The 24,023-nt window shown below is 35.7% G+C and overlaps 4 protein-coding genes across 5 annotated transcripts; 2 read left to right on the forward strand and 2 right to left on the reverse strand.

Moving 5' to 3' along the window:
* Positions 1-3,339: 3,339 nt before the first annotated feature.
* LOC111465069 lies at positions 3,340-6,341 on the reverse strand. The gene is made up of 7 exons (XM_023109336.1): positions 6,138-6,341; positions 5,232-5,626; positions 4,957-5,126; positions 4,792-4,872; positions 4,617-4,692; positions 4,442-4,531; positions 3,340-3,770 (listed from the first exon to the last, which is right to left on the reverse strand). The coding sequence occupies exons 2-7, from the start codon at positions 5,602-5,604 to the stop codon at positions 3,595-3,597; spliced, it is 966 nt and encodes a 321-aa protein (XP_022965104.1). The 5' UTR covers positions 5,605-5,626; positions 6,138-6,341; the 3' UTR covers positions 3,340-3,594.
* Positions 6,342-6,608: 267 nt separating this feature from the next.
* On the forward strand, positions 6,609-11,692 carry LOC111465103 (peptidyl-tRNA hydrolase ICT1, mitochondrial). Of its 2 annotated transcripts, none has more exons than XM_023109394.1 (8): positions 6,609-7,037; positions 9,910-9,969; positions 10,062-10,144; positions 10,648-10,712; positions 10,804-10,837; positions 11,008-11,078; positions 11,177-11,280; positions 11,376-11,692. In XM_023109394.1, the coding sequence occupies exons 1-7, from the start codon at positions 6,743-6,745 to the stop codon at positions 11,265-11,267; spliced, it is 699 nt and encodes a 232-aa protein (XP_022965162.1). In that variant the 5' UTR covers positions 6,609-6,742; the 3' UTR covers positions 11,268-11,280; positions 11,376-11,692. The 2 variants fall into 2 exon arrangements, with proteins under 2 accessions (XP_022965162.1, XP_022965163.1); XM_023109395.1 differs by having other exon boundaries at positions 11,394-11,692.
* Positions 11,693-13,413: 1,721 nt separating this feature from the next.
* Positions 13,414-16,060, forward strand: LOC111465039 (putative transferase At4g12130, mitochondrial). Its single transcript, XM_023109295.1, has 5 exons — positions 13,414-14,074; positions 14,595-14,848; positions 14,983-15,081; positions 15,356-15,514; positions 15,610-16,060. Exons 1-5 carry the CDS (start codon positions 13,602-13,604, stop codon positions 15,855-15,857), a joined length of 1,233 nt encoding a protein of 410 aa, XP_022965063.1. The 5' UTR covers positions 13,414-13,601; the 3' UTR covers positions 15,858-16,060.
* Positions 16,061-16,944: 884 nt separating this feature from the next.
* Positions 16,945-20,631, reverse strand: LOC111500258 (probable LRR receptor-like serine/threonine-protein kinase At1g34110). The gene is made up of 4 exons (XM_023151967.1): positions 19,902-20,631; positions 19,573-19,833; positions 17,948-18,811; positions 16,945-17,678 (listed from the first exon to the last, which is right to left on the reverse strand). The coding sequence occupies exons 1-4, from the start codon at positions 20,329-20,331 to the stop codon at positions 17,209-17,211; spliced, it is 2,025 nt and encodes a 674-aa protein (XP_023007735.1). The 5' UTR covers positions 20,332-20,631; the 3' UTR covers positions 16,945-17,208.
* Positions 20,632-24,023: the final 3,392 nt, after the last annotated feature.

Genomic DNA, 24,023 nt, shown 5'->3' on the forward strand with positions numbered 1-24,023 from the left:
GGATGTAAAGTTTAGTGATTTTATCGGTTTAAAGTGAAATATTAAATAGGTCGGAATAACGAGTTATAAATTATAAATTATAAATTATCTTTATCTCTTATTATTTATGTTCGTTATTTCACAAATTTCTATAAAAAAAAAAAAAAAAAAAAAAAAAAAAAAAAAAAAAAAAAAAAAAAAAAAAAAAAAAAAAAAAAAAAAATTGTTTTTTAGATACTCTCTTTACTTTATGGTTTACTTCTTTTTATCTCTTTCTGTGTGCTTTTTTTGGTTTTTTCTCTTTGTCCTTTTAGTCTTATTAATTCCTCAAAATAACATGAATTTTTAATATTATTAAGATAAATTAATAAAAGATCGTTTAGCCATCGTTGGTTTTGATTCTACATATTGATCGTTAAAAGTAAACTTTTGGGTGGAATGGTGACGTTATGTATAATATCCCCACTCTCAATAGCTAAATACAAGTCTATATAACATAAAAACGTAGGATGCCCATGACGTGTATGTGTGGGATGAACCAAATCCTCATTGAATTTGATTAGAAGGAGCTCGTATATGTTCTGCAGTCCCCCCTATGAATACTCCGCCTGTATGAAAAGTTCTTAATGTTAGCTGGTTGAGTACCCGGTTCTCCAATAGATTGACCCGCAATAATACCTACGGCTTCTCCCAATTCAACCAGGTCCCAATGAGTAGGACTTCGTCCATAACATAATCGACAGATTCAAGATGTACTCCTACAAATAAAGGGAGTCCGAATAGATATCGGTTGTCTTTGAAAGGTTATGAATCGATTGATAAATCCAATACCAATATTTTGATTTTTTGTCGAATAGATCCATAATTTATTAGATATAGTATAAATACAAAATTCATAAATTTATTAGGGTCGTTTGGTTGAAAGTTTTGTTTAGAATTTTTAAAATAACTCGTAAACGTAAAGATTTGATACGAACTTAAACGTTTAAGTGTTGACTTGAAACGTCAAAATTAACTCCGAACATACTCTTTACGGGAAAACGGGTGAAAATATGCTTACTTTGACTGAATTTTAGTTGCATAGGACAAAAATTGAATGGGAAAATGAGATGCAAAAGGAGCCAAATGGAGTGAGAGAGCGGAAGACTTTCATAAATGCCTTTTAAGTCTTTGATAGCCACTCACCAACTCTATTTATTTCTCTCGTTCGAGCGCTCAAAAATGTTAAACCTGTTCGTCGTTCGTCTCTTAATAATTTTTCATTTTAAGTTCAAAAATTCGTATGCCACTAATAATTCTTACGATTTTTAATATAGAATCACTGGTTTCTACGTTTTTCAGACACTTTTTAATAGTCTCTCTCTCGAAAAAAAGTCTCAATCATCGTTGAAGGTTCGGGGAGAGAGGTTAGGAGACATCCTTCCATTGTTCTTAATGAATGTCCCATTTAAAAATCTACACACTTCTAGAGAGACGAATAGAGAGAATGATGAGATGAGACTTGTCTCCTCGACACCCTTCTTGAGAGAAACAAAAGTTTTAAACTTGAATAGGTTAATTAATGGGTATCGAATTTTTTCCACTTATGAACTTCAACGTGCGTTATTATATTAAATGAAACGAAAAGAAAAATGACCAAAGTTGGGTGAGAAGAACAATCGTAATCGATAAAACAATCGTACTCGATAATTTAAATAGGAATCAATGACTATAACAAGTACATCTAATTATAATTTCAAGTCATAATAGAACTAATCATACGGTTAGGCTTTGATTAGTAGAAAGTCAGGTACCCTAATGAATATCGTCATCTCGACCCTAAAAATTTTAACCAAACAAGAAAACGTGGACGTATTGGAGGGAATGAAGAGTCAATATCGTCGTCTTGTCCCTAAAAAATGTAGCCAAACGAGAAAACGGGGAATCGGGAGAGGCATGTGAGGATAATAAATGGAGGCAATGGGGAAGGTGAAGGAGGGGAGGGCATGTTGTGGCCTTCAAAATGGAAAGGGCTAAGGCTATGGTGTGGTATTACCGCTGACCTATGCCATCTAATATTTGTCTCTCTTAATTTATTACACATTCACGTGTACTTATGTCTCTATTCTTCTTCACCATTTTCCTTCGCTTTCCCTCTCTTTATTTCCCTTTCAAATCCACCCATTTTCCACTACATTCCACCCTCGATTTATTACAAATCCGACTCATTTCATTTACTCGAACTCAATCGATCAATATGGTAATTGATAAGAAATCACTACAAGAGAAGTGAGATTTAGATTTTTTTTGTTAATCGAGTATTCTATGACAAGGCAAAAACACTTGTTTAAGATTTGAATTACTCTATAAGCACGATCGATTATTTTAAGCTTCAATGATTCTAAACATGCACCCTAAACTGGCCCTCGGCTAAAAGAAAAGTAAGAACAGTTAGCCTTAATGATAAGAAATCATTCCAAGGGAAATTAAGATTTGAATTGTCATATCAACAGGTAAGAACACTTTGTTTGAGATTTTAATTACTCTACCACCAAGATTGATATGAAATTAAGATTTGAATTATCTTGTTGATCAAATATCAACGGTTAATAACACTTGTTTGAGATTCGAATTACACCACAAACAAGGTTCCATATCAAACTTGAATGATGGTAAACATACAATCTAAACTATGGAATTGCAAAGAAACATAGTCATTAGCTAAATGAAAACATAAATGCTTTTGTTACTTGCATATTTCAGGTCTCTGTTCAAATCTCCCTTGCAAAGATAACATACATAATTTTATATAGCTTTAAAATGAAAACATTAACCTTCTACGACTTTATATAGCCTCAATATGAAAAACCATTAACTTTAATGAAAATCATCATTAAACATCCAACCATTTATATAGCCTTAAATATATATCCTCAAAATGAAAATCATTAACCGCAACTTTATATAGTCTCAAAGTTCATATTTGTAATCTTCTAAAAACTAACACTACTTAAAAAACAAAACAATTGGTTCAATCAAATTCAATTTTGAATTAGCGAAATAAAAACTTTTATTTAATAATTGAAAAGATACACATCTGAAAATTTTGAATTCAAAGATAACCCTAAAGATCATGAATACTCATAAATTCAAATCATAATCCAAAACACTCATGCTGCATATATAACCAGTTCTCCTAGCAGTTTTGATCGATTTAAGAAGTTTTTTTTTTCAATTTTCCCTTCCTCTCTCAACTCCCAGTTCTTGGATACCTACATACATACTTCATCATTTCTTACACGACAAGTTTAAACAAAGCCAAAAAGAACAATGGCAACAGCAATAGCAACGGCAACGGCCCTCAATATAGTCAGTATCTTGATTCAATTTCTAAAATTGGCATTTTTTCCTAATAAAACCACTCTCAGATTCATCAAATAACATCAGAACTGCTGGTCATGAAAAAAGATAAGATGAAATACTTGTCAACAGCAACTATATCGTTCCACAGTATATGCAAGGGGTATGTAAGTAATTATGAACGACACACAGATAAGGGCATCCATCTGAAATGGAAGAATGGATTCGCAAAAGAGGCACGAGATCAATCTGAATCCAGTCTATAATTTTGTAAGTTTAGGCACTCCTGTACCTTGCATCTTTCCTACTCCTGTTCACTTGCTGTGCGCGTGAGGAACCCGGGTTACTCCAGCCTTCCACGGCTGTCCTTCCAGTCGCTTGAGGATGATGCTGAGTGGAGGGAAGTGCCAACCCACCTCTGCTTGTTTGACCGTTTTGGCAAATGCCACCAGCTGTCCATGGGGTGGAATGAAATTAGCATCATATACACTTGCTAGCACCCATCATAAAATTATAGCAGCTACTTGGTTCCATAGTGATAGTTTTGCAGACTAGTTTCCTTAAACTGTTTACACTTCTGGTTACTAAAAGCCACTAGGGAGGAGGCTTCTGTTCTTATATTTTCACTTACTCTCCTAAACATATATAAGTTACAAGAGGCAAATGGTCAGACAAATGTTCCTGTGCAACTTAAAACCAATAGAATTATGAAAGATTTTAGTCAGACCAAACAAATACGTTCGAGGACGGGAAACGGTGTATGGAAAACATAAAAAATAAAAAAAATAAAAAAAAAAAAGAAAAAGAACTCCCCCATTTCTGATCTCATCCAATGTTTGGTGGGCACACAGTTCCCGTAACTACCATTCCTGTATATTTTTTCATTCATTAACGAGATAATTAGATTATATTCTCCTGTCTCCCATTTGGGTAATTTGCTTAAACCCATCCACCAAGTATTATAAGGGTATTTGGTCATTTGAACCTTCAAGTCCTATCATTGTATAAAACATCAGCATCATGAGCCTAAGTACTGAAGTTCTACGAAATAAAAGTAACGGTAAGGAGGCAGACAAAAGGATCAGATTAAGAAAAACTTGATCGAAGTTGTATTAGAAAATACCAATACTATCAAAGCCGCTTGTACTCCCAGGCCACCCAGGCAAACTTCCTGCATTCCTTGCCCAAGCATTTTCAAAACTGTCTAGCTCATCTGAAGATTTACAACATAACGCCAGACATCGTAAGCATCCAGTTTACACAAACACAAAAACAATTGGGCATGAATAGTTACATACCTCCATTAAGATTATGCAAAGTTTGCATGGTATCCACCTTACCATCAGGATTCAGTTTCCTTGTAACTGAATGACCCTAAAAGAAACACATCACAAGTTGTATCAAACAAATAATTAACGGATACAAATGGGAGGACATTAATCTCAAGGGGTCAAATCTTTTCTTTGTTGATACCTTATTATGGAGTCCTCTTGAAACTTTATGGGTTGCCTGTCTGCTTGCCGTATCAGCTTCCTTGCTTTCTTCAAAAACCACCTATTTACAAAAAGAAATAGACAAATGAAGAAAGAAATCTTCCTAGATGAATCAACTCCTTACTGGCCTTTAAGTTTCACTTACACCATCACTTCCTGCCCTTCTTGTTCTTGATGAAGTATAATATGTTCCATTCGAGCTTCCATAAGTTACAGAGGAGCTCTGAAATGTGAAGCTATTAGTTTGAGGTCGGATATGTCTGTGATTTGATCCACTGTGATGATCTATGCGCTGCAACTGTCTTTTCCCATTCTCTTTAACAACAAGGAAATAGTTCGGCATTACAGATTACAACTGAAATGCATAAAAGCAAGCAAAAGAATGACAAACACAACAATCCAGACAAGTCTCACACTCACCTTCATCATCAGGGTCTTCAACAAGAGGCTCCTTGGATGAATTCTTTGGATTTTTACTCTCGTTTCCTGCTTCTTTTTCATCATCTGAATTTATTTCCTCAATAATCGGGCCTCTCGGCCTTTTAGGCTCGGGAGCCTGATGATCAAGGAATCCAGATGGACGCATGCTTGCAAAAGGCATTCGAGGACCACCAGGGAAGCTCGAATCAAACATGCTTCCAAATGGACTTCTGAAGAAAGGATCATCAAATGGATCCCGTCCACCAAAGAAACCAGAAATTAAGCTTCTTTGACCCGGAAAGCCTCCAAACCCAGCAAAGGGGTCACCAAAATCAAAAAATTCGTCCCTGCCCCCTCTGCTCTTTCTATGCATCGTTACAGTTCACAAAAGGACCCTGGAAGAAAAACAAGAGACGATAAACAAAAAGTTAACCAAGCCAACGAAGAAAGACTCAGCATGATCGGCTTGATATAAAGGCAAAGCTCAAACTAAATAATCAAGTAACTCAACGACAAGGAAAATTCCTCCAGGATTCTCCTAAATCGAACATAATTGATAATGATGCAACAAAATCCATAATCAAATTAAAAAAAACACAAAAATATTGTTATAAACAAAAAAAATAAAAATAAAAAGAAACATAAAATCCACCATTTCCACTATATATAATCAGACTAGCAGACACAATAACAAAAACTGAAATTCCGAATCAAAAACCAAAAGAAAAATAATAATAAACAAAAGCAACCAACAACGCTTAACACAACGATACAGAAAAACTCCTCATACTTCCAAAAAAAACCAAAGCCAAAAGAGAACCGTAGACATCAAGATGAACAGCATTCAAGTTTTACAAACATGTCAAACCCTAGATGATCCGATCCTGTTAAAGAGAGAAGCGGTACCTTCAGCGAAAAAGATACGTAGAAATTTGCAAGCGTTCTACAAAATTACTCCGGTAGACAAAAAATTTCAAACACGATCGCCTCAACGAAATTTCCGGGAGTAAGAAATTCACGAAGGGAGAGAGGGAACCCCGGATATTCACCGACTGGGAAATTGAAGGCCGAAGAAAACGAGAGAGCGACGTTCGTCCTTGAAATCGATGGTTCCAGATGTGATATGGTGGACACGTGTCGGTATTGAATGGTTGGCGTATCAAATCAGAATAATGGGCTTGTTTATTTGGGCCGAACTAGGCTGTTAAATGGATCAGATGGAAGCCCAAAACTCAGTAACGGTAGCTTGGGTAAGATCAAGGTTAAATTACACAAAAGTCCCTGTAGTTTTCAAATAAATCTTAATTTGTTAAATATTTTTTGCGGAATTAAAAAAAAAAAAAAAAAACCATATTTTTCATTTTTGCCTAAAAAATGGAGAACCATTCATTGTCCAGTGCTGTGTTCGCCGTCAGCACCAGTGGTCATCGTCTTCCCAGGCTCAAAGCCATTAGAAGCTGTAGAGGAAGCTCATCGCTGCTAACTCGCTTTCAAGGTACCTTGGAGAAAGAATGGCGGTCATTAGAACCACCACAAACATGATCCTCAGAGAAATCCTTCATTCGCAACCCTATTTTACTCTATCAGTACCCCCACTCTTCCCTGCTACTTTGAACAATCCCAATGCCGCTTTGCGATTCAGGCTGCGTGAGATCAGTTTTGGTCGTGTCATATGTGCCGCTTCGGAGTCGTCCGGTGCCGGAGGAAAGGTATCTTCCCGCCTGTCGCAGGTTCAGCAGCTGTTGCAAGAGGCGGAGGAGCGCGCTCTATCGGCTGACGACGAACCCGCCCCTAAAATCACTCTCGGTATGTCCCGAAAATCACTCAATAATCTATTGTTTAAAGTGATTATTACTTTACTGAGTCAACTGGTAGTTGTGGTAGTGTAATCCCCTGAGATGTGATGAAAGTCCCACATCGTGGCAAATTTAGAGAATGATCATGGCGGCAAATTTAGAGAATGATCATGAAGTGCGGAATACTAACTCCATTGGAATGAGGCCTTTTGGGGATGCCCAAAGCAAAGCCATGAGAGCTTATGCTCAAAGTGGACAATATCATACTATTGTGGAGAGTCGTGTTCGTCTAACACGGTATCAGAGTCATGCTCTAAACTTAGTCGTGCCAATAGATTGGTAAATCCTCAAATATCGAACAAAGAACTCCAAAAGAAAAAGGAGCCAAGTCTCCTCGAAGGCAGTAAAAAATGACTAAGACTCCAAGAGAGTTGAGCCTCGATTAAAGTGAGGCGCACTTTGTTCGAGGGGAGGTGTTGGATGATGAAAGTCCCACATCGCGGCTAATTTAGGGAATGATCATGAAATGAGGAATACTAACTCCATTGGAATGAAGCCTTTTGGGGAAGCCCAAAGCAAAGCCATGAGAGCTTATGCTCAAAGTGGACAATATCATACCATTGTGGAGAGTCGTGTTTGTCTAACAACGTGTACGGTTGCTAATTCAAGCCAGAGAGACTACTCGTCGATATAGGTTCACTTTTGTCTATTTTCTCTAGCCCTAAATTATCTGAGTGTACGGTAGCTCACATCCGTTGAAACTGCTCGTAGCTACTTTGAAGAAGATGAGTCTTTTGTCCAATGGATGTTGAATCACTGAAACTCCGGATTTTGTTCAGTTTGTGACATATCTTCTAAGAATAATTTACTGAACCCTTGTGTAATCGCCTTGAACCCTCGAATGTTCTTTTCCTTTCTGATTTTGATTCCCGTAAATGCACTCACTTTCCTTCTTGTTTTTCTTCTGATCCTGGGCCGAAGCCTTGCACTTCAATATGCTGCGTGCTTTAGAAACATTGGTTTATAGCTAGGCTTGTTGCACTTGCACATGGGAGAACTAACACTGTAACAAGGAAACATGGTGTTTACATGAAGTTATTACAGGGCTGTACTCGATTTCAACTATTAAAGATGGTTTGGATAATGCTAATGCTTGTTGGAATTTGGGATTAAGAGAAACCTTAATGAAAAGGAGCTTGAAGAACGTCTCATCTCTCTTAAACTCTTGATTGATTATTTCAGGCTGAATGATATGGAGTATGCCAGGTTATTGAATAGATTCCCTCTGAACTTCCTTTAGTGCATTTTCCATTGAGAGAAACAACAGAGTGGTTACCAAAGAAAAAAGGTGTTGTCTGTTCTGTTGTGAGCTCAGAGAAAATTTTCATTTCATTCCTCTGGTTTTCAATTTGTATGTTTGGTTTTTCATCAATCAATTTGCAGTTTCAAGGAGATTTTTTTTTCTTTTTAACTTTTTCTTCCCCTTTCTAAGGAATTCTCTCTAGATGCATCCATGTATAAACCTATAGAGGGTGAAATGCTAGGTCCTAGAGTCTTAGTAAGAGCCTTTTTACATTCGAGTGGAGATGGAAAATACACTGGAGTGTGATTTTTCTTTTGGAATTTTTACATGGAAAGCTAAGTGCTTTGGATGCAATAAAAAAAGAAGAACCCAACTTGTTTGTCTCCTTCGAGGAGCTATTTTAATCACAATTATATTGACATTCAAGGAAATTGAAGATGCTTTTATGGCTCCTTTGATAATGGAAAGGAATGTTATGACTACTCTTCAATTGTCGCAGAATTGCAAAGATACAAAAAAAACAGATGCTTCACAAGAAAAAGGAGCTATTAGTGGCAGGAGAATTTCGGCCAATCAGTTTCTAATTGGAGAAAATTGTAATTAAAATGAAATTGAGAGAGAGGAAGCCGGATGATTTGAGAAAGTGAGATAAAGATTTGTGTTACTAGCATTTGTGGGTGAAAAGTGAAGAGCCAAATGTTGGTTTGTCAGAGCAGAAAGACATTTTTGGCAATCATCATAGTGAAAGAGAGAAACTTGAGGCTAAGATTAGAAAATTAAATAGAAAACCCTGGTATGTTCCTTCTGCCCAATATTATAGACCGCTGCGGAGCTGGATGAGTTCAAGATATTCTTTTTCCTATTCTGTTGCTGTACAATATAAATGGATTCGTGCACCCAAATAGGAGAGGGGAGTGCACACGATCATTGGAGAGATTGTGGATTTGATGCAATTTTATGTCCCCGTAGGGGGCAATACAGGGGGAGGAGAATTTAGAAGGGGACTTGATCAATGAGTTGAAACTTGTAATATGAGATAAGGATGTTGAAGCAATGGAACATCGGAAATCTGAATTAGCAGATTGAGTAGCATATCTCAAGGCTACACAGATGAGGAGACTTTAGCTTCATTTTGTGGGAAAACAAAAATTATGTTATTGGTCACACCACCTCCCCTTCGCTTCAGCGACTTATTTTACTGGATTCTTGACTTCAAAAAAGTTCAACCTCTCCTTCCCGTACTTTGTTATGAACTACCTAAAATGAAAATTCTTTTTCTTGTAGTGCTTCACTAAAAGTTCTCTCCTCATAAAAACCCAAGTCATTTTCCTTCCATTGCAGCAAAACGCCAGTCAGGTGTTCAAATCATTTATTTCTTCTCCAATTCTTTATAGATTTAATTTCTCAATCAGTCTTGACCACAATGGAGATGCTAGGAGAATTTTGTTGATAGAACACCACAATTCTTTGGCTAATATATCCTAAAAAGGGAAAGGATATTCAAATTTTTTGTAGTTTCCTACCCTTAATGGAAAAAGGTTCTCTAATCAGCAATTGCTATTCTTTTCCTGTCCCTCAGATCACGTCACTGTGAATTTTGCAAGAAGTGGTGGCCCTGGAGGTCAGAATGTCAATAAAGGTCAGTTATTTTCTTGGCTCTGATTGGTTTTGTTTCTACTTTAGAGTTTCTTTTTTCTTTATGAGGTATCATTTCTGTAAATGATAGTGCAGTGAACACGAAGGTTGACATGCGCTTCAATGTTAAAGATGCATATTGGCTAAGCGAGAGAATCAGGGAAAAGATTATGCAAACGGTTTGTTACTTAATTTTCTATTACATATCTTTCCTCTCCTTCCCTCGAATTAAAGTGGCAAGTTTTAGAAAATTTCCTTTCTGTCTTTCAAATCCGCACAACATTGAGATTTGTATGGTTTCTGTCGTCAGTCTTCTGTTATTTCTGTCTCCTAACAGTTCTACACCCCCCCCCCCCCCCCCCCCCCCCCCCCCCCCCCCCCCCCCCCCCCCCCCCCCCCCCCCCCCCCCCCCCCCCCCCCCCCCCCCCCCCCCCCCCCCCCAAACCATTTAAATTGTTAGATTTTGAAATTTAGGGACTGGAAAGTACTTGTAAAATGTAGTTATTTAACTCATTTTAATACAATTAATACGGTTTTGTTTTTTAGAGAGAGAAAAAAATCTGAATCAATACAGTATGATCCTGGTACTTGGAAGTGGTTCAAGTGTTAATTAATCTTTTGTCACGATATTACTCGTCTCTTTCTGTCTCTTTCTCGACATGAATATTGCTTCGCTGAACAGGAGAAAAATCGGATCAACAAGGATGGGGAGCTTGTAATTTCATCCACTAAAACTAGAACGCAGAAGTAAACTTCTGTCCTCTTCATCTTCCTTATTTCTTCTCATGTTTGTTCTACCAAAAAGATTTGTTAACTTTTCTTCTCTTCATTTCTTCAGGGGGAACATTGAAGATGCCTTGGAGAAACTTCAGGTACTTTTGCCTTCCCATAGGATCCTTCTCTTCTTGTCTATTTAATAGCGAATATATGGAAAGTTAAATAGTCTATGGCCATTTCTTGGAAGGTAGATTCTGCATTCTGCCTTAGTTTCTTAACTGAATTTTAATTTCCAATAATGGGGTTGTTTCTATATGAAAATCAGGCAATAATTGATGCTGCTTCTTATGTCCCGCCACCTCCCTCAGAAGAACAAAAGAAGAAAATTGCTAAGATGTGAGTTCTTCAACTTCCTTGGCCACTTGATTTCAAAATGTTTATGTATCTCCCATGACGTATTTAATTGTGAGGTATTACTTTTTGTATTTGTTAAGGGCTGCCATTGGAGAACAGAAACGCCTTAAAAGCAAGAAGGTCCTTTCTGACAAGAAGGCGTTTCGAAGGAGTCGAGGCAGTTGGGATTAACCACATTGCTACTGTAATGTTCATCAACATTACGACTTCGTACTTAACCGACATTTCCTCACGAAAGTTAGTAACTTTCCCATTTTGTTTTTTTGATTGACTTCACAGCTTGCTATTTTAATTCAGGAAAATAATTCAAGATTTTCAAAAAGAAACCATACAAAGAAAAACCTGTTAGAAGCAGAGGAGAGTACTAGGACTGGGAGATTTGCTTCCTATCACAGGTGATTTCTGGAAATTTGCTAGAAATAGGTATAAGATAACTTATCTTTTTATTTGATTTTGGTGCATGATATATTTGAAACACCAGCTTATATTAGATTTGTGGAACTTCCCCTCTGTAGATGCGAGAACATCGACTCACAGTGTCTCGTTTCATCAATGTATGTTAAACTAATATCAATTCAGCTATAGCTTGTTTTTATTAGCTTTGTTGATGTCATGAACATGCAAGTTGGTTCATTTTCAAAAACCTCGATATGAAAAATAAGTAATTTTACCAGGAAGTATAGTGTAGTCAGCTGGTTGTATCTGAGCCCTTGATTTTTTTTCTTCTTCTTTTTGTTGCTACATAAAGGAACTTTAATCAAGATGGCTTTGCCTCATCTGTTGGAGATGGTTTGATTATCTAATTTTGGAAGAGTTTAGTGGCTTGGGAAGGATTCTATGTGTTTCTTTTCCTAAGCCTTGCATCTCAGTAACCTAAAGGAAATGGAAATGGGAATGGGAAGTGGATGTAAGAGCCTAAGCCCACTGCTAATAGATATTGTTCTCTTTAGGCTTTCCACATTCTTATATAAGGGTGCTTCGTTCTCCTCTCTAATCGATGTGGGATCTCACAATCCACCCCTTTTGGGGCCTAGCATCTTTGCTGGCACTTGTTCCTCTCTTCAATCGATGTGGGATCTTACCGTGGACATAAAAAAAATTTGAGAGGAAGAGCTTTGAATTTTAAAGTTTCAGAGGAAGCATAGGTTTTATCATTATCACAAGATTGCAATAAAGTTGGTTATACATTCCCCAAAGAAAAATCATAGGTTAAGTTCAAATACAAGGCCCTAAAACTAGAATACGTAGAATATTGATATATCTTTTTTTGTTTGTTTTTCAATACAAAACGTTGATATATCTACCCGAAAAGAATGTGTCTTGATTTCATTTATTTAGATTTGAGTCCTGTCTTTATAAGCCAATTGTTGTTTTTCCGTGATCTTCAGATACTATAGCAAGGAGAATAGGTCTCTACTTATACATATCGATATCAAGGTCGAGGTCGAGTGAACTTGACGATTGTGGTTCAACTTTCTTTGAACCAATTAGATGTGCTTTTTTCACTGTGTATTAAATTTAGGTGCTCTAACAAATGAATAAAGCTATGATCGTATTAATGTCTTGGAGCGGATGAACGATCTCTTTTGATTTTCTGTTTTATTTAAATTTTAATGATTATTATCAATTATTAATACATTTGTCAATTAATTTTTTTATAAAAATAAAAATTGGTTAAATAATATAGAATTTAATGTTGTGAAAATGAAAAATGGATTAAATTTCACAATGTTCATAAGAAAAAAGAACTATTTTACAATTTGTTACTTTTATTATATCATCATATTACTCCACATAATATTTTATTTTTGAAAAATAATACGCATAATTAACTATTTATATTTAAATATAAATATTTGTATAATTTTATTAAAACCCATTTATTTGAGAATAGTTACTAATGTATCTAAAATTTAAGGTACATTATTTATTATAAACTCAATTAAAATTATTTTAATAATTTAACTTAATGAAATAAACAAACTAATAACAATAGTGATGTAATGTTAGCTAATATAATAAAATGGTTAGAATTAAGAATTAAATAAAAATATTATTTATTTATAATACTACTATACACTATCAAATTCAGTTATTTTATAATATTTTCGATATTTAAAAAATATTATTTATTTAGATAAAGTTACAATAATATTATTCCACCGTGTCAAATACAGTTATTCCCATAATATTTTTAATATTTAAAAAATAGTATTTATTTATAATAGCATTTGTAAGTAATATGAAATAGAGTTATTTATTTGATTTTGAGACATTATTTTTTAACCCTTTGAAATAAAATCTGAAACATTGCTTCACTGAAGACTTTCATCAAACACACGCCGAACACAAGCTCAGATCTATCCGTAGTGATGCAGTTTGGAGATACGTGCCGGCAAGTTCATACCTCTTCTCTAACACGCGTCACGTCTTCCACTTCGATCCCCCACAGTTCCTATGTTCCTCTGATTTAAGCCCTCACAATTTGCTCAATAACCCCACAAAATGCACCGTTCATTACCCATTTTCAAGTTCTGCAAATTACTCGCCAATGGATTCCCAATCCGCCGGGGGTTTTGCTCATCGGACACCCGATCCCATTTCAGCCACGCCGCTGGGTCTATGGCTGCCCATTTGAAGTCTCGCTCTGTCATTCGGTTTCGGGGTCCCGACACCGTCAAATTCCTTCACGGCCTATTGACTAATGATGTGCGGCGGTTTGGGGAACCTCCGGGTGAGAAAACGTCGTCGTTGCCCACCCCCAATTTGGCGCCGGTGTCGGTTACGCCTATGTATGCGGCGATGTTGACGCCGCAGGGGAGGTTTTTGTATGATTTGTTTTTGTACAGGCCGCCTAGGTCTGAAGAGAAGCTTGATCGGACTGGCTCTGGGCCTGGTCCGGCTTCGGATGAGTCGGTGGAGTTGATGGCTGATGTGGATTCTTCTGTGTTGGATGAGCTTTTGGTGACGCTGAAGAAGTGAGCTCTTTGTTAGTTCCTTTGCTTAAACTGTTCTTTGTTTTGGTTCAAATTGTTGGTTTGTTTGCTCCTTTTTGGTGTCAGTGATGCAATTTTGATTGTGTTGGGATTAATTGAATGATACCCTTTTAGAAATGCAGAGCTGTGATTGAATTGCTAAGTTTCTGGTCCTCCTTGAGTTTGATCATGTTTACATACAAATTTCTTATGCAATGATCAGTACCCATCATGATAGATATCATTTAAGTTGAACTTGTAGCTGGATACACTGGGATTCTACTAGACCCAAGTTTGGCTTGTTTGAGTATTCAAATCATGTTCATCAGGGTAGACTGGATATCATGTTTTCAAATAGATGTAGGTTCTTGGAAAATGACAATGAAAGCTTGACTGAAGCTTAGGCATTGAAATTTAGGACCAAAACAAGATATGAACAAGCAAGAAAGTTTAATAGGATTTAAACCTATATTGTAACGACTAATCGTCGTCCTATAAACCTCCTTCCGTTACTGTTCTACAGATACCGTTTAAGGTCAAAGGTTGATATTGAGAATGTGGCAGAGGAGTTTTCTTGCTGGCAACGCTTTGGTAAAAAGCTCTCTAGAAAAGCTTCCTCTGCAGAGGAACCAGACGCTGCCAGTGTTGGTTGGGGTGCTAGTGTTGATCCTACAGCAATGTCGGCTTCGCGTGGGGAAGACATTGGCTGGCAATGGTTTCAAGATCCAAGGTTGGACTGCCTTGGTTTCAGAGGCGTTTTTCCATCGAACGGGACACGTATGTTTCTCTCATGCTCTGAAGGGTCTTATGAGTTTTTAGTACCATGAAGTTTGAGTGGATTATTCATTCATCATGTATGGTTTCTTGCTAAGAATCTTCTGATAGTGTTCTTCTGGTTGTATTTGTTAAAGCTCCTCTTGTTGAGGCGGATAAAGAAACCGATGAAGATAATTATGTAATGTGGAGACTAGAGAAGGGCGTTGCAGAAGGTTCAACTGAGATTCAAAAAGGTTCATTTCGATTTCTTAATACTGGTGGCCAACGAGTCATTCCAATGCTCTAGAACTCTGTATCTTGCAATTTATAAACCGAGCTCTTTCTGGTGTTACTCTGCTAGTCGATAGAATATACGATACACCGTTCTCTTGTTCATTGTATTTGATGGGTTCTTTCTGTTTTGGTCTGTGGTTTGATTTGTTTCCTGCTGCTAAGTTGTGACGAGTGGCTTGTGAATCTCGAATTCTTATGCTCTTTTGGTTTGGATCTTCTTTAATCCTTGTAAAGGTGAGGCGATCCCCCTTGAATACAACCTGGTGGGTCTAAATGCAATAAGTTTTGACAAAGGGTGCTATGTCGGGCAAGAGCTTGTAGCTCGTACACACCACCGTGGAGTTATCCGAAAACGTGTAGTTCCTTTGAGGTTTCTAAATGACAGAGGGGAAGGTAACCGATCTTTCACGAACTGTTTCGAGCTTTTTCTAGCTTGAATCTCAATTTCACAACCTTGTTAAGTAAGCAACTCCTTGATTATCTTTCAGATGTAGAGCAGAATGTATCAACTGGATCGGAAGTAATCAACTCCGCATCCAGCAAGAAAGTAGGTAACGTGATTGCTGCGGTCGGGTGCCGTGGACTCGGTCTCTTGCGCTTGGAGGAAGCGTTCAGAGGATCACGAAGTTTGGCCATTCAAGGTCTCGAGGGTGTGACGGTTGAAGCCATTAGACCGGATTGGTGGCCGGCTGAATGGTATCAAGAGCATCAACAACACAATACTGCTGTTGCATAGAGTTTTAAGGAACTGATACTCGGTTAGATAAATCCTGCATAGCTTTCAGGCATGGTTGTATTTATTGTTAGCCACGTTACTAATAATTCGGAAGTATGAACCTTAAGAACTTTCAATATTACCTCTCGATTTTGAATTATATTTCTATTCAAACCCAAATCTTATTTCTTTAAAATTGAGATGGGATTCAAATTTTGTTTGGCACGCTTATGTATGGGACAAGATTCCTGCACGAACATCATTCTTATTCAGATGACATCTGTGAGTTTTGTAACAGTTTAAGTCTTCGAATAGCAGATATCATTCGCTTTAATTTGTTACGTATCGTCGTTAGTTTCACGGTCTTAAAACGCATCTATTAGGAAAAGGTTTTTACGTTCTTATAAAAAATGTTTCGTTATCCTTTCCAACTGAGGTGGGATCTCACAATCTACACTTTTGAGGGCTAGCGTCCTTGTTGGCACACCGCTCGATGTCTAGCTATAATACAATTTATAACCGTCTAAGCTCATGTTAGTAGATATTGTCCATTTTGGTCTGCTATGTATCGCCGTCAATCTTATGGTTTCAATACACGTCTAATAGAGAGAGTTTTTCATCCTTATAAGAAATGTTTTGTTTCCCTCTCAAAGAGATATGAGATCTCAAAATCCACTCATCTTGGAGACCGGCATCCTCGCTAGCATACACCTTTATAAGGAATATTTTGTTTCCCTTTGCAACTGATATGGGATCTTACAATCCACCCCTCTTGGGAGCCCATATCGCCCGATGTCTGGCTCTGATACCATTTGTAACAATTTAGGCCCTCACTAGCAGATATTGTCTGATTTGGTCCGTTACGCATTGTCGTTAGTGTTACAGTTTTAAGTTAGTGTTACGGTTTTAAAACACGTCTACTAAGAAAATATTCCCACATCCTTATAATGAATGCTTCATTTCTCTCTCCAATCAATGTGGGGCTGTTAACCTCAATGTTTTATAGCGCGTCTACTAGAGAGAGGTTTCCACACTTTTATAAGGAATGCTTAGTTCCCTGCTCCAACCTCAACCGACACAGGATCTTACATCTCTTTTTTAAGAGGTGTGAAGAGAATTAAGTGATCTTATTCTATATAATTGAAGGATTAAAACTAAAAGTAAAACAAAGTGCAAATCTAAATGGCAGGCTCACCCAACACATGTTTTTATACATCAATTTACATGCTCTTCTTCCTTATCAATCTTCATCTCAGTTTCTTCAGGAGCCTCATCTTTCAGTTCCAGCTTTTCTTGAGCTTCCAACAATGGAGGCTTCATCATTCTCTCCCGGTGTCGTTCTTGAACGAGCATCGACTCTCGGTCCTCCTAATTAAAGTTTGGTCAGCTCCTCTATCAAATCTTCAATGGCTGGCCTGTTGATGGGGTTCTCATTGGTACATGATACTGCAAGCCTTGCTAGCTTTCTAGCTTGGGACTCCGAGAAATTCCCCTTTAGACTTTTGTTGATCAAATCGTCGAATTTGCATACTTCGACTTCCAATAGAAGAGAGTTCGTAAGTTTTCGTGTCCCTGAAAGAATTTGGAGTATGACGACGCCAAATGCGTATATGTCGCTCTTCTCTGAGAAACGACCAATCGTAATATATTCCGGTGCAAGATATCCCATGGCTGCACTCGTTTTGAGAGATGAAAAGATAATGTCATCCGCGAGAAGTCTAGAGAGGCCCGAGTCCGATATCAATGCATTGAACTGATGATCAATTAGAATCTTCTCAATGGATATGTTTTTGTGAACCATGGCAGGTTTATTTGCTTCTTCACGATGTAAATATGCTATGCCTGTTCGGAAAACAAGAAACGGTCTTAGAATCGATAGCAAATATTGTTCTCTTTGGGCTTTCTCTTTCGGGCTTCCCCTCAAGGTTTTTAAAACTCATATTGGGAGGAGGTTTCCACACCCTTATAAAGAATGCTTCTTTCTCCTCCCCAACCAAGGTGGGATCTCATAGAAACGGTCATTGAATAGTCTCGTAGCATTGATCGATGTTAATGAATCGAAGTCAAAGCTTTTACGATGAACAACAAAGGGGGAAAGCAAAGAAGCAAACCTTTTGCAATTCCATTGATGATAGAAACTCTCTTCGACCAGTCGAGAACATGGCTGCTACCATCTCCGACATCTAGATACTGAGACAAGCTCCCTCTCGAGACAAAATCGTATACGAGGAAGAACTCACCTCGACCCCTAGAACAACAGAAACCTCTCAAACTAACGAGATTTTCATGTCGGAGAGAGCTCAGTAAGTTCAACCCACGAAGAAACTCAGCTTCATCGGACTTGCAACTAGTCATATGAATACTCCTAATAGCTACCGAAGAACCATCCTTCAAAACTCCTTTGTAAACCATTGAAAAACTGCTTCTACCAAGCAAGTTAGCCTCAGAAAAGTACTGAGTAGCGGATTCAACCTCTTCAATATTAAAAATGAACATGCTGAAGAACTTAGACAAGCCCAAGCCTTTGATTCCATCCGCCAGTGAATCCCATCCATGTGAATACTCAAGACACACAAGCGGGGAAGCGCTTTTCGAGTAGCATTCCCGAGCCTGATCCGAGCCGAGCCGATTATCGCATGAAACAGACGAGCTACCGACCTGTTTTCGACGACGGTACCAAAACACTGTGAGAACCACAGACACCAGCAGAGTCATGGAAACAATAAGAACAGCAGAAACAATAGCAATTCTTGGAACTGTTGTGGGCTTTGAGCAATGAAGTTGATAGCAACTGGCATTGTGAAAGTCAGCTGACTCAGGTTTGTTCTTGTTTGGTTCTGATAGAAATGGCTGAAAACCAGCTCCTTTGATGTTTTCAGTATCAAAAACGGTACAATTTCTCACTGAAACAAACCCGATTCCGCATAAATTTGGATTGTTCTCTCCTTGAAACCCTTCATTCAGTCGCTTCAAACCTTCAAACAAAAATGTTAGTATCGCATAAGAACGTACACACTCAATTAAGATGAACAACAACCGCGCACACACTCGATCAACATGAACAACAACAACAACGTACACACTCGATCAAGATGAGCACAATCGAACATAAAAAACTGGAGAGAAACAATGCACACACTCGATTAAGATGAGCACAAAAAACAGGAGAGAGACAACGCACACACTCGATCAAGATGAACACAAAGAACAGAAGAGAGACAATGCACATACTCAATCAAGATGAACACAAAGAACAGAAAAGAGACAACACACACACTTGATCAAGATGAACAACAACAACACACATACTTGATCAAGATGAACAACAACAACGCACATACTTGATCAAGATGAACAACAACAGTGCACACACTCGATCAAGATGAATACAAAGAACAGGATAGAGACAATGCATACACTCGATCAAAATGAACAACAACAACGCACACACATGATCAAGATGAACAACAACAGAGCACACATTCAATCAAAATGAACACAAAGAATAGGAGAGAGATAACGCACACACTCGATCAAGATGAACAACAACAACCCACATTCGATCAAGATAAACACAAAGAACAGAAGAGAGAAAATTCATATATGAATATTGGTTAAAGGTTTTACTATAAATGATCATGATCAGCCTACATGAATCGGAGGTGGATTCCCTCCCAAGAGTCCTCAGTAAAAAACCAACAAAAAAGAAGAAGAAACAGAAAAAGGGAGGGATTACCAGAAGGGACATGGCCGGAGAGGGAGTTGTTCCTGATATCAAGAACTTCCAGCTGAGGAATTGCAGCAATTTTGATGGGTATTGCTCCATTGAAGTTATTGAAGCTCAAATAAATCCGTTTAAGCATCTGTAAGCTTCCTAAAGACATGGGGATTTCACCGCTCAATCTGTTGTGCTGTAAAGCAAGAACAGTTAATTTCTTCAATGATCCTAACTGATTTGGTATATTTCCACTCAATTCGTTGCAACAAATCTGCAAAACTGCACAATTCAAACCTTTAGATTCTCTCTCTTTCATGGGTCTCAAACAAAACAGAAAATCAACAAACCTTGAAGACTCGACATATTTCCGATCTCTTCTGGGATATCGCCGGTGAGGCTGTTAACGTCGAGGTAAAGATCGGCAAGTTCATTCAAGCTCGAAATCTCTCTGGGAATCTCTCCGGACAAATTGTTGTAATGCAAGAACAGTCCCGTCAGACATTTCAGCTTCGCCACCGCCGGCGACACCTTGCCGGAGAGCCCACGTCCCTGCAACGATATGTTCGCCACTTTCCGATTCTCGTTGCAAGCTACGCCGTCGAAGCTGCCGCCGCAAGGGTCGCCGTCGATCGTCCATGACCTCAATACTCTTTTTTCTGGGTCTAGAGATTCCTTCAGCTCCATTAACGCTTTCAATTCGGAATTTCCATGAACAAGTTGTGAAGATGAAAATGCGATTAGACAGAACATAAAAACAGGGGAATTCACGAACCCCATGAATTTTCTTGGATTTTTTCTGAGATTCAAAGCCCTCTATGAAGAACCCATATGGATTTCAGAGAATTTCTGGGTTTTCAGTATGAATTTCTTCTTAAATATGTTGAGTATGTTTAATTTTCTGAACACTGAAGATGAACAGGAAGAAGAAGAAGAGAGGAACAGAGCATGGAGTCCAGAGATTCAAAAAGGAGGGGTAATTTGGTAATCTTACTTGTGGGTTTTTAGTCGTGGGAGTTGCTAACGAATTCACATTTGGATTTGGGTTTTGATTTGAAAGGTAAGAGAAAAGCTAAGTTTACCGGGTTGTGATGGCTGTGAGGACTGTGATTTTTATAGTGTAATTCTAGCCGTTGATTTAAAATTTATACTATGACGTGGCAGCAATCGAGTGGTTTGATTTTGTTGTAGATGCGCTCTCGGGTGCCAATTTGGTAAATGCTGTGAGGAAATTTTTGGAAGTGACTTCATGGCTTAGTCAATTATGATGTAATAAATAATAGTTAAATTATATATATATATATATATATATTGCATTTGAGTCCTTCAATTTTTAACAATTTTACTCTTTGAATTTTTATTTTACTTTCAACTTTGCATTTTGGTCCCTCCAATTTCAAATTTTCGTTAGTACTTATAAAAATCCAAATACCAGGGACTAAAATGTAATTTATCCTAAATAATATTGACTTCAATTACCTATCTTCTGTTTTTTCGAAGTTTAATTTTCTTTTCGTTAATTTACAATTTAGTCACTCAACTTTCAAAATTTTATGTTTATTTGGTTTTCGGGCTCTAAAAAACAAGAAAGCTTTCCTAAATTTTCAAAAGATCTCATGTCGATTAGAAAAGCTTATAACGGTGTGAAAACCTCTTATTAACATAGCTGACAATATGTCTGCTAGCTGTGGCTTGGACTGTTACATCCACCCCAATTTATTTTTTAAAAATAAAGATAAATTAGTTTATAAATGGTAAAACATATTATTAGTGAGCTATTATTCAAAATTTACCATATTGAATTATTCAAAATAGATAGACTAAAATAAATCAAACTCAAATTATAAGAATTAAAACTATAATTTAAGTTATTATAATTTAGTGTCAAAATTGTGAAAAATATTAAATAATTTATTTATTTATTTAAATATACAATTGGTTCATTTTACATCTCATTATTTCTGTCAGACAAAGTTCAACTCCTGCCAAACTTTTTAGATTTTTTTTTTTTTTTTTTTTTAACATTCTACAAATATATATATATATATATATATATATATATATATATATATATATATTAAAAGTTTGAATATAATATTTAAATTCTTTCCTCTATTTCAAATGGATCCCTAATGTTTCATACATTTATCTTTTTGTCCCTGATATTTCATACATTTTTATTTTCGTTCATCAATTTTAAAATATTTTTATTATATAGTCTCGACATAAAATTATTATTTTAATTGTTACAATTAATTCTTTTTATTATTCATTTAGCAAAAATTTAATTTCATTATAAATTTTGAAAGAATTCAAAACGTGATATTTTGTTTATTTCCGTATTTATTAATTAAAGTATTCTTTGATAACCTTTGTTTTTTAAATTTTTAAATTTTAAAAATTAAGCATATTATAAATACAATTTTCAATTTTTTTTTTTTTAATATATGACTTTTAACAATATTTTTAAAATCCAAACCATTTTTTTTTTTTTAATTTAGCTAAAATTTCAAATATGAATCTAAGTTTTTTTTTTAAGAACCCAATTTAAATAAAATTTAAAAAAATTTAAAAACTATAATTTGAAAGTTTGAAATCTAAGAAACTAAGCTAAAGTAAAAAAAAATAAAATTTAAAACTATACATATACATACATATATATATATATATACACATGAAATTTTTAAAAAATAAAAAATACAATTATATAAAATAATTTTGAATTTTAAAAAATTTATTATTTGGCTATATTTTATACCCTATAACCTTAATTATGGTTCTCCAATTTGTTTCAAAATTCCATTTTAATAATAAATTTTATATTACATGCAAAATTTCAAGTTAGATTTGTGTTATAAATAAATAAATTAATTAGTTTATTTTTTTAAAAAGTATCTAACATTTATTTTTTTATTTTATTTTATTTATTTTGAAAAGAATCTAACATTTCATTACTTTGCTTCAATAGTTGATTAGTTGAAATTTTGACATTTTTTTTATAAAACTTTTTTAGATATTCTAATTTATCATTTTAAAATAATTATGTTTAAATTTAAATATTTAACCTTACGAGCAATTGTATAATAACTCAACTAGTTGAGCCGACCGATATTCAATTTTATTCGTTGCCCTTTTCATAAAAAAAACAAAACAAAATTTTCATTATTATTCATTTAACAAAAATTCACATATATATAGTCTAGTTGTAATAGTCAAGTCTACAGCTAGTAAATGTTGTCTGCTTTGACTCATTACGTATCGCTGTGAATCTCACAGTTTTAAAATGAGAGATTTCAACACTTTTATAAGGAATGTTTAGCTCTCATCTCCATGATGTGGAATCTCACACGAGTAGATATGGTATCTACCGCAATTTCAAAACTTAAACTCAGGTAAAAGAATATAAAATGTTAAAATGTATTTTTTTTTTTAATTGAGTTGCAAATATATATTTTTTAATTTACAAAAATAAACATCCAGCCACAAACACTAGGAGAAACAGGTTGGAGAGCTTCCAAAATAAGGGAATGACGGTAAACCATCCACTCTCGAGATTCATATGGATCAATCGATCTCCGCGTCCTACCAGTTCGCTTTCATATAGTCTTAAAAAATACAGATATCTTCCACATTAAAACCGTATGAAAGAAGACAGATACAAAAAAAAAAAAAATCACATCCGAGTAAAAATATTTGTCTATATACTCGTTCTAGTTTGTTGTATTTTTGTTGAGCAAATTACATAGGTTTAATCGATAAATGATCTCACTAAAAAATTTAGCTTGCTCGTACATAGACAAGTATTTTTTTAAAAATAATAATAATAAGAAAAGTTAATTAACAATCATTTTTAAAAAAATCCAAAGATCAAATTATACTTTTTTTTATTATTCTAAGGAGAAAATTTTAAAATATTTAATTTTAATTTTCCTTTATAAATTGTTTATAAAAATAAGAATTTCCCTTTTTATTGGCATATTTATTATAAATTACATTTTTAAAATTGCTAAAAATAGATATAAAAATGATAATTCTATATATACAAATTCTTTCTTTTAAAAATTATAAGATTCAATTTTTTTTAAAAAGAATTTAAAAAGAGATATTCCAAAATAATAATAATTTTTTTAATTGAAATGATAAAAATAATAATAAAAAAAAGGTAAAAAGGAATAAAGTTGGGAACTTTGGATTCGGTTTGTTTATTTGAGTGGAAATTAAAGAAAGAGCACAAAGGTAAGGGAAAGTTACTTTACAACCAATTTTCTGACGGCAAACTCTTTTTAATAAAACCTCTTTCAAATGGAACCATGATTTGAGGGGCAAAATTGGAATAAAAAAAATCTACGAAAAATTGGAACGATCGAGGATGAACTTTGTAACAGCTCGAAGCCACTGCTAGTAGATATTGTCTGCTTTGACCCGTTACATATAGTCGTCAGCTGCACGATTTTAAAACGCATCTATTAGGG

Source organism: Cucurbita maxima, unplaced genomic scaffold, assembly GCF_002738345.1.
Source record: "Cucurbita maxima cultivar Rimu unplaced genomic scaffold, Cmax_1.0 Cma_Scf00028, whole genome shotgun sequence".
NCBI classification, from domain to species: domain Eukaryota; kingdom Viridiplantae; phylum Streptophyta; class Magnoliopsida; order Cucurbitales; family Cucurbitaceae; genus Cucurbita; species Cucurbita maxima.

Coding starts and splice junctions, on each gene's coding strand:
- LOC111465069 (XM_023109336.1), bottom strand. CDS start 5,604: ATGCATAGAAAGAGCAGAGGGGGCAGGGACGAATTTTTTGATTTTGGT. Junction 5,127..5,231: donor TGAAGACCCTGATGATGAAG/GTGAGTGTGAGA, acceptor TTGTTGTTAAAG/AGAATGGGAAAAGACAGTTG. Junction 4,873..4,956: donor GAAGGGCAGGAAGTGATGGT/GTAAGTGAAACT, acceptor TTTTGTAAATAG/GTGGTTTTTGAAGAAAGCAA.
- LOC111465103 (XM_023109394.1), top strand. CDS start 6,743: ATGGCGGTCATTAGAACCACCACAAACATGATCCTCAGAGAAATCCTT. Junction 9,970..10,061: donor AGGTCAGAATGTCAATAAAG/GTCAGTTATTTT, acceptor ATGATAGTGCAG/TGAACACGAAGGTTGACATG. Junction 10,145..10,647: donor GGGAAAAGATTATGCAAACG/GTTTGTTACTTA, acceptor TTCGCTGAACAG/GAGAAAAATCGGATCAACAA.
- LOC111465039 (XM_023109295.1), top strand. CDS start 13,602: ATGCACCGTTCATTACCCATTTTCAAGTTCTGCAAATTACTCGCCAAT. Junction 15,082..15,355: donor TTCAACTGAGATTCAAAAAG/GTTCATTTCGAT, acceptor ATCCTTGTAAAG/GTGAGGCGATCCCCCTTGAA. Junction 15,515..15,609: donor TCTAAATGACAGAGGGGAAG/GTAACCGATCTT, acceptor ATTATCTTTCAG/ATGTAGAGCAGAATGTATCA.
- LOC111500258 (XM_023151967.1), bottom strand. CDS start 20,331: ATGGGGTTCGTGAATTCCCCTGTTTTTATGTTCTGTCTAATCGCATTT. Junction 19,834..19,901: donor AAATATGTCGAGTCTTCAAG/GTTTGTTGATTT, acceptor TGAATTGTGCAG/TTTTGCAGATTTGTTGCAAC. Junction 18,812..19,572: donor CTCCGGCCATGTCCCTTCTG/GTAATCCCTCCC, acceptor TTTTGTTTGAAG/GTTTGAAGCGACTGAATGAA.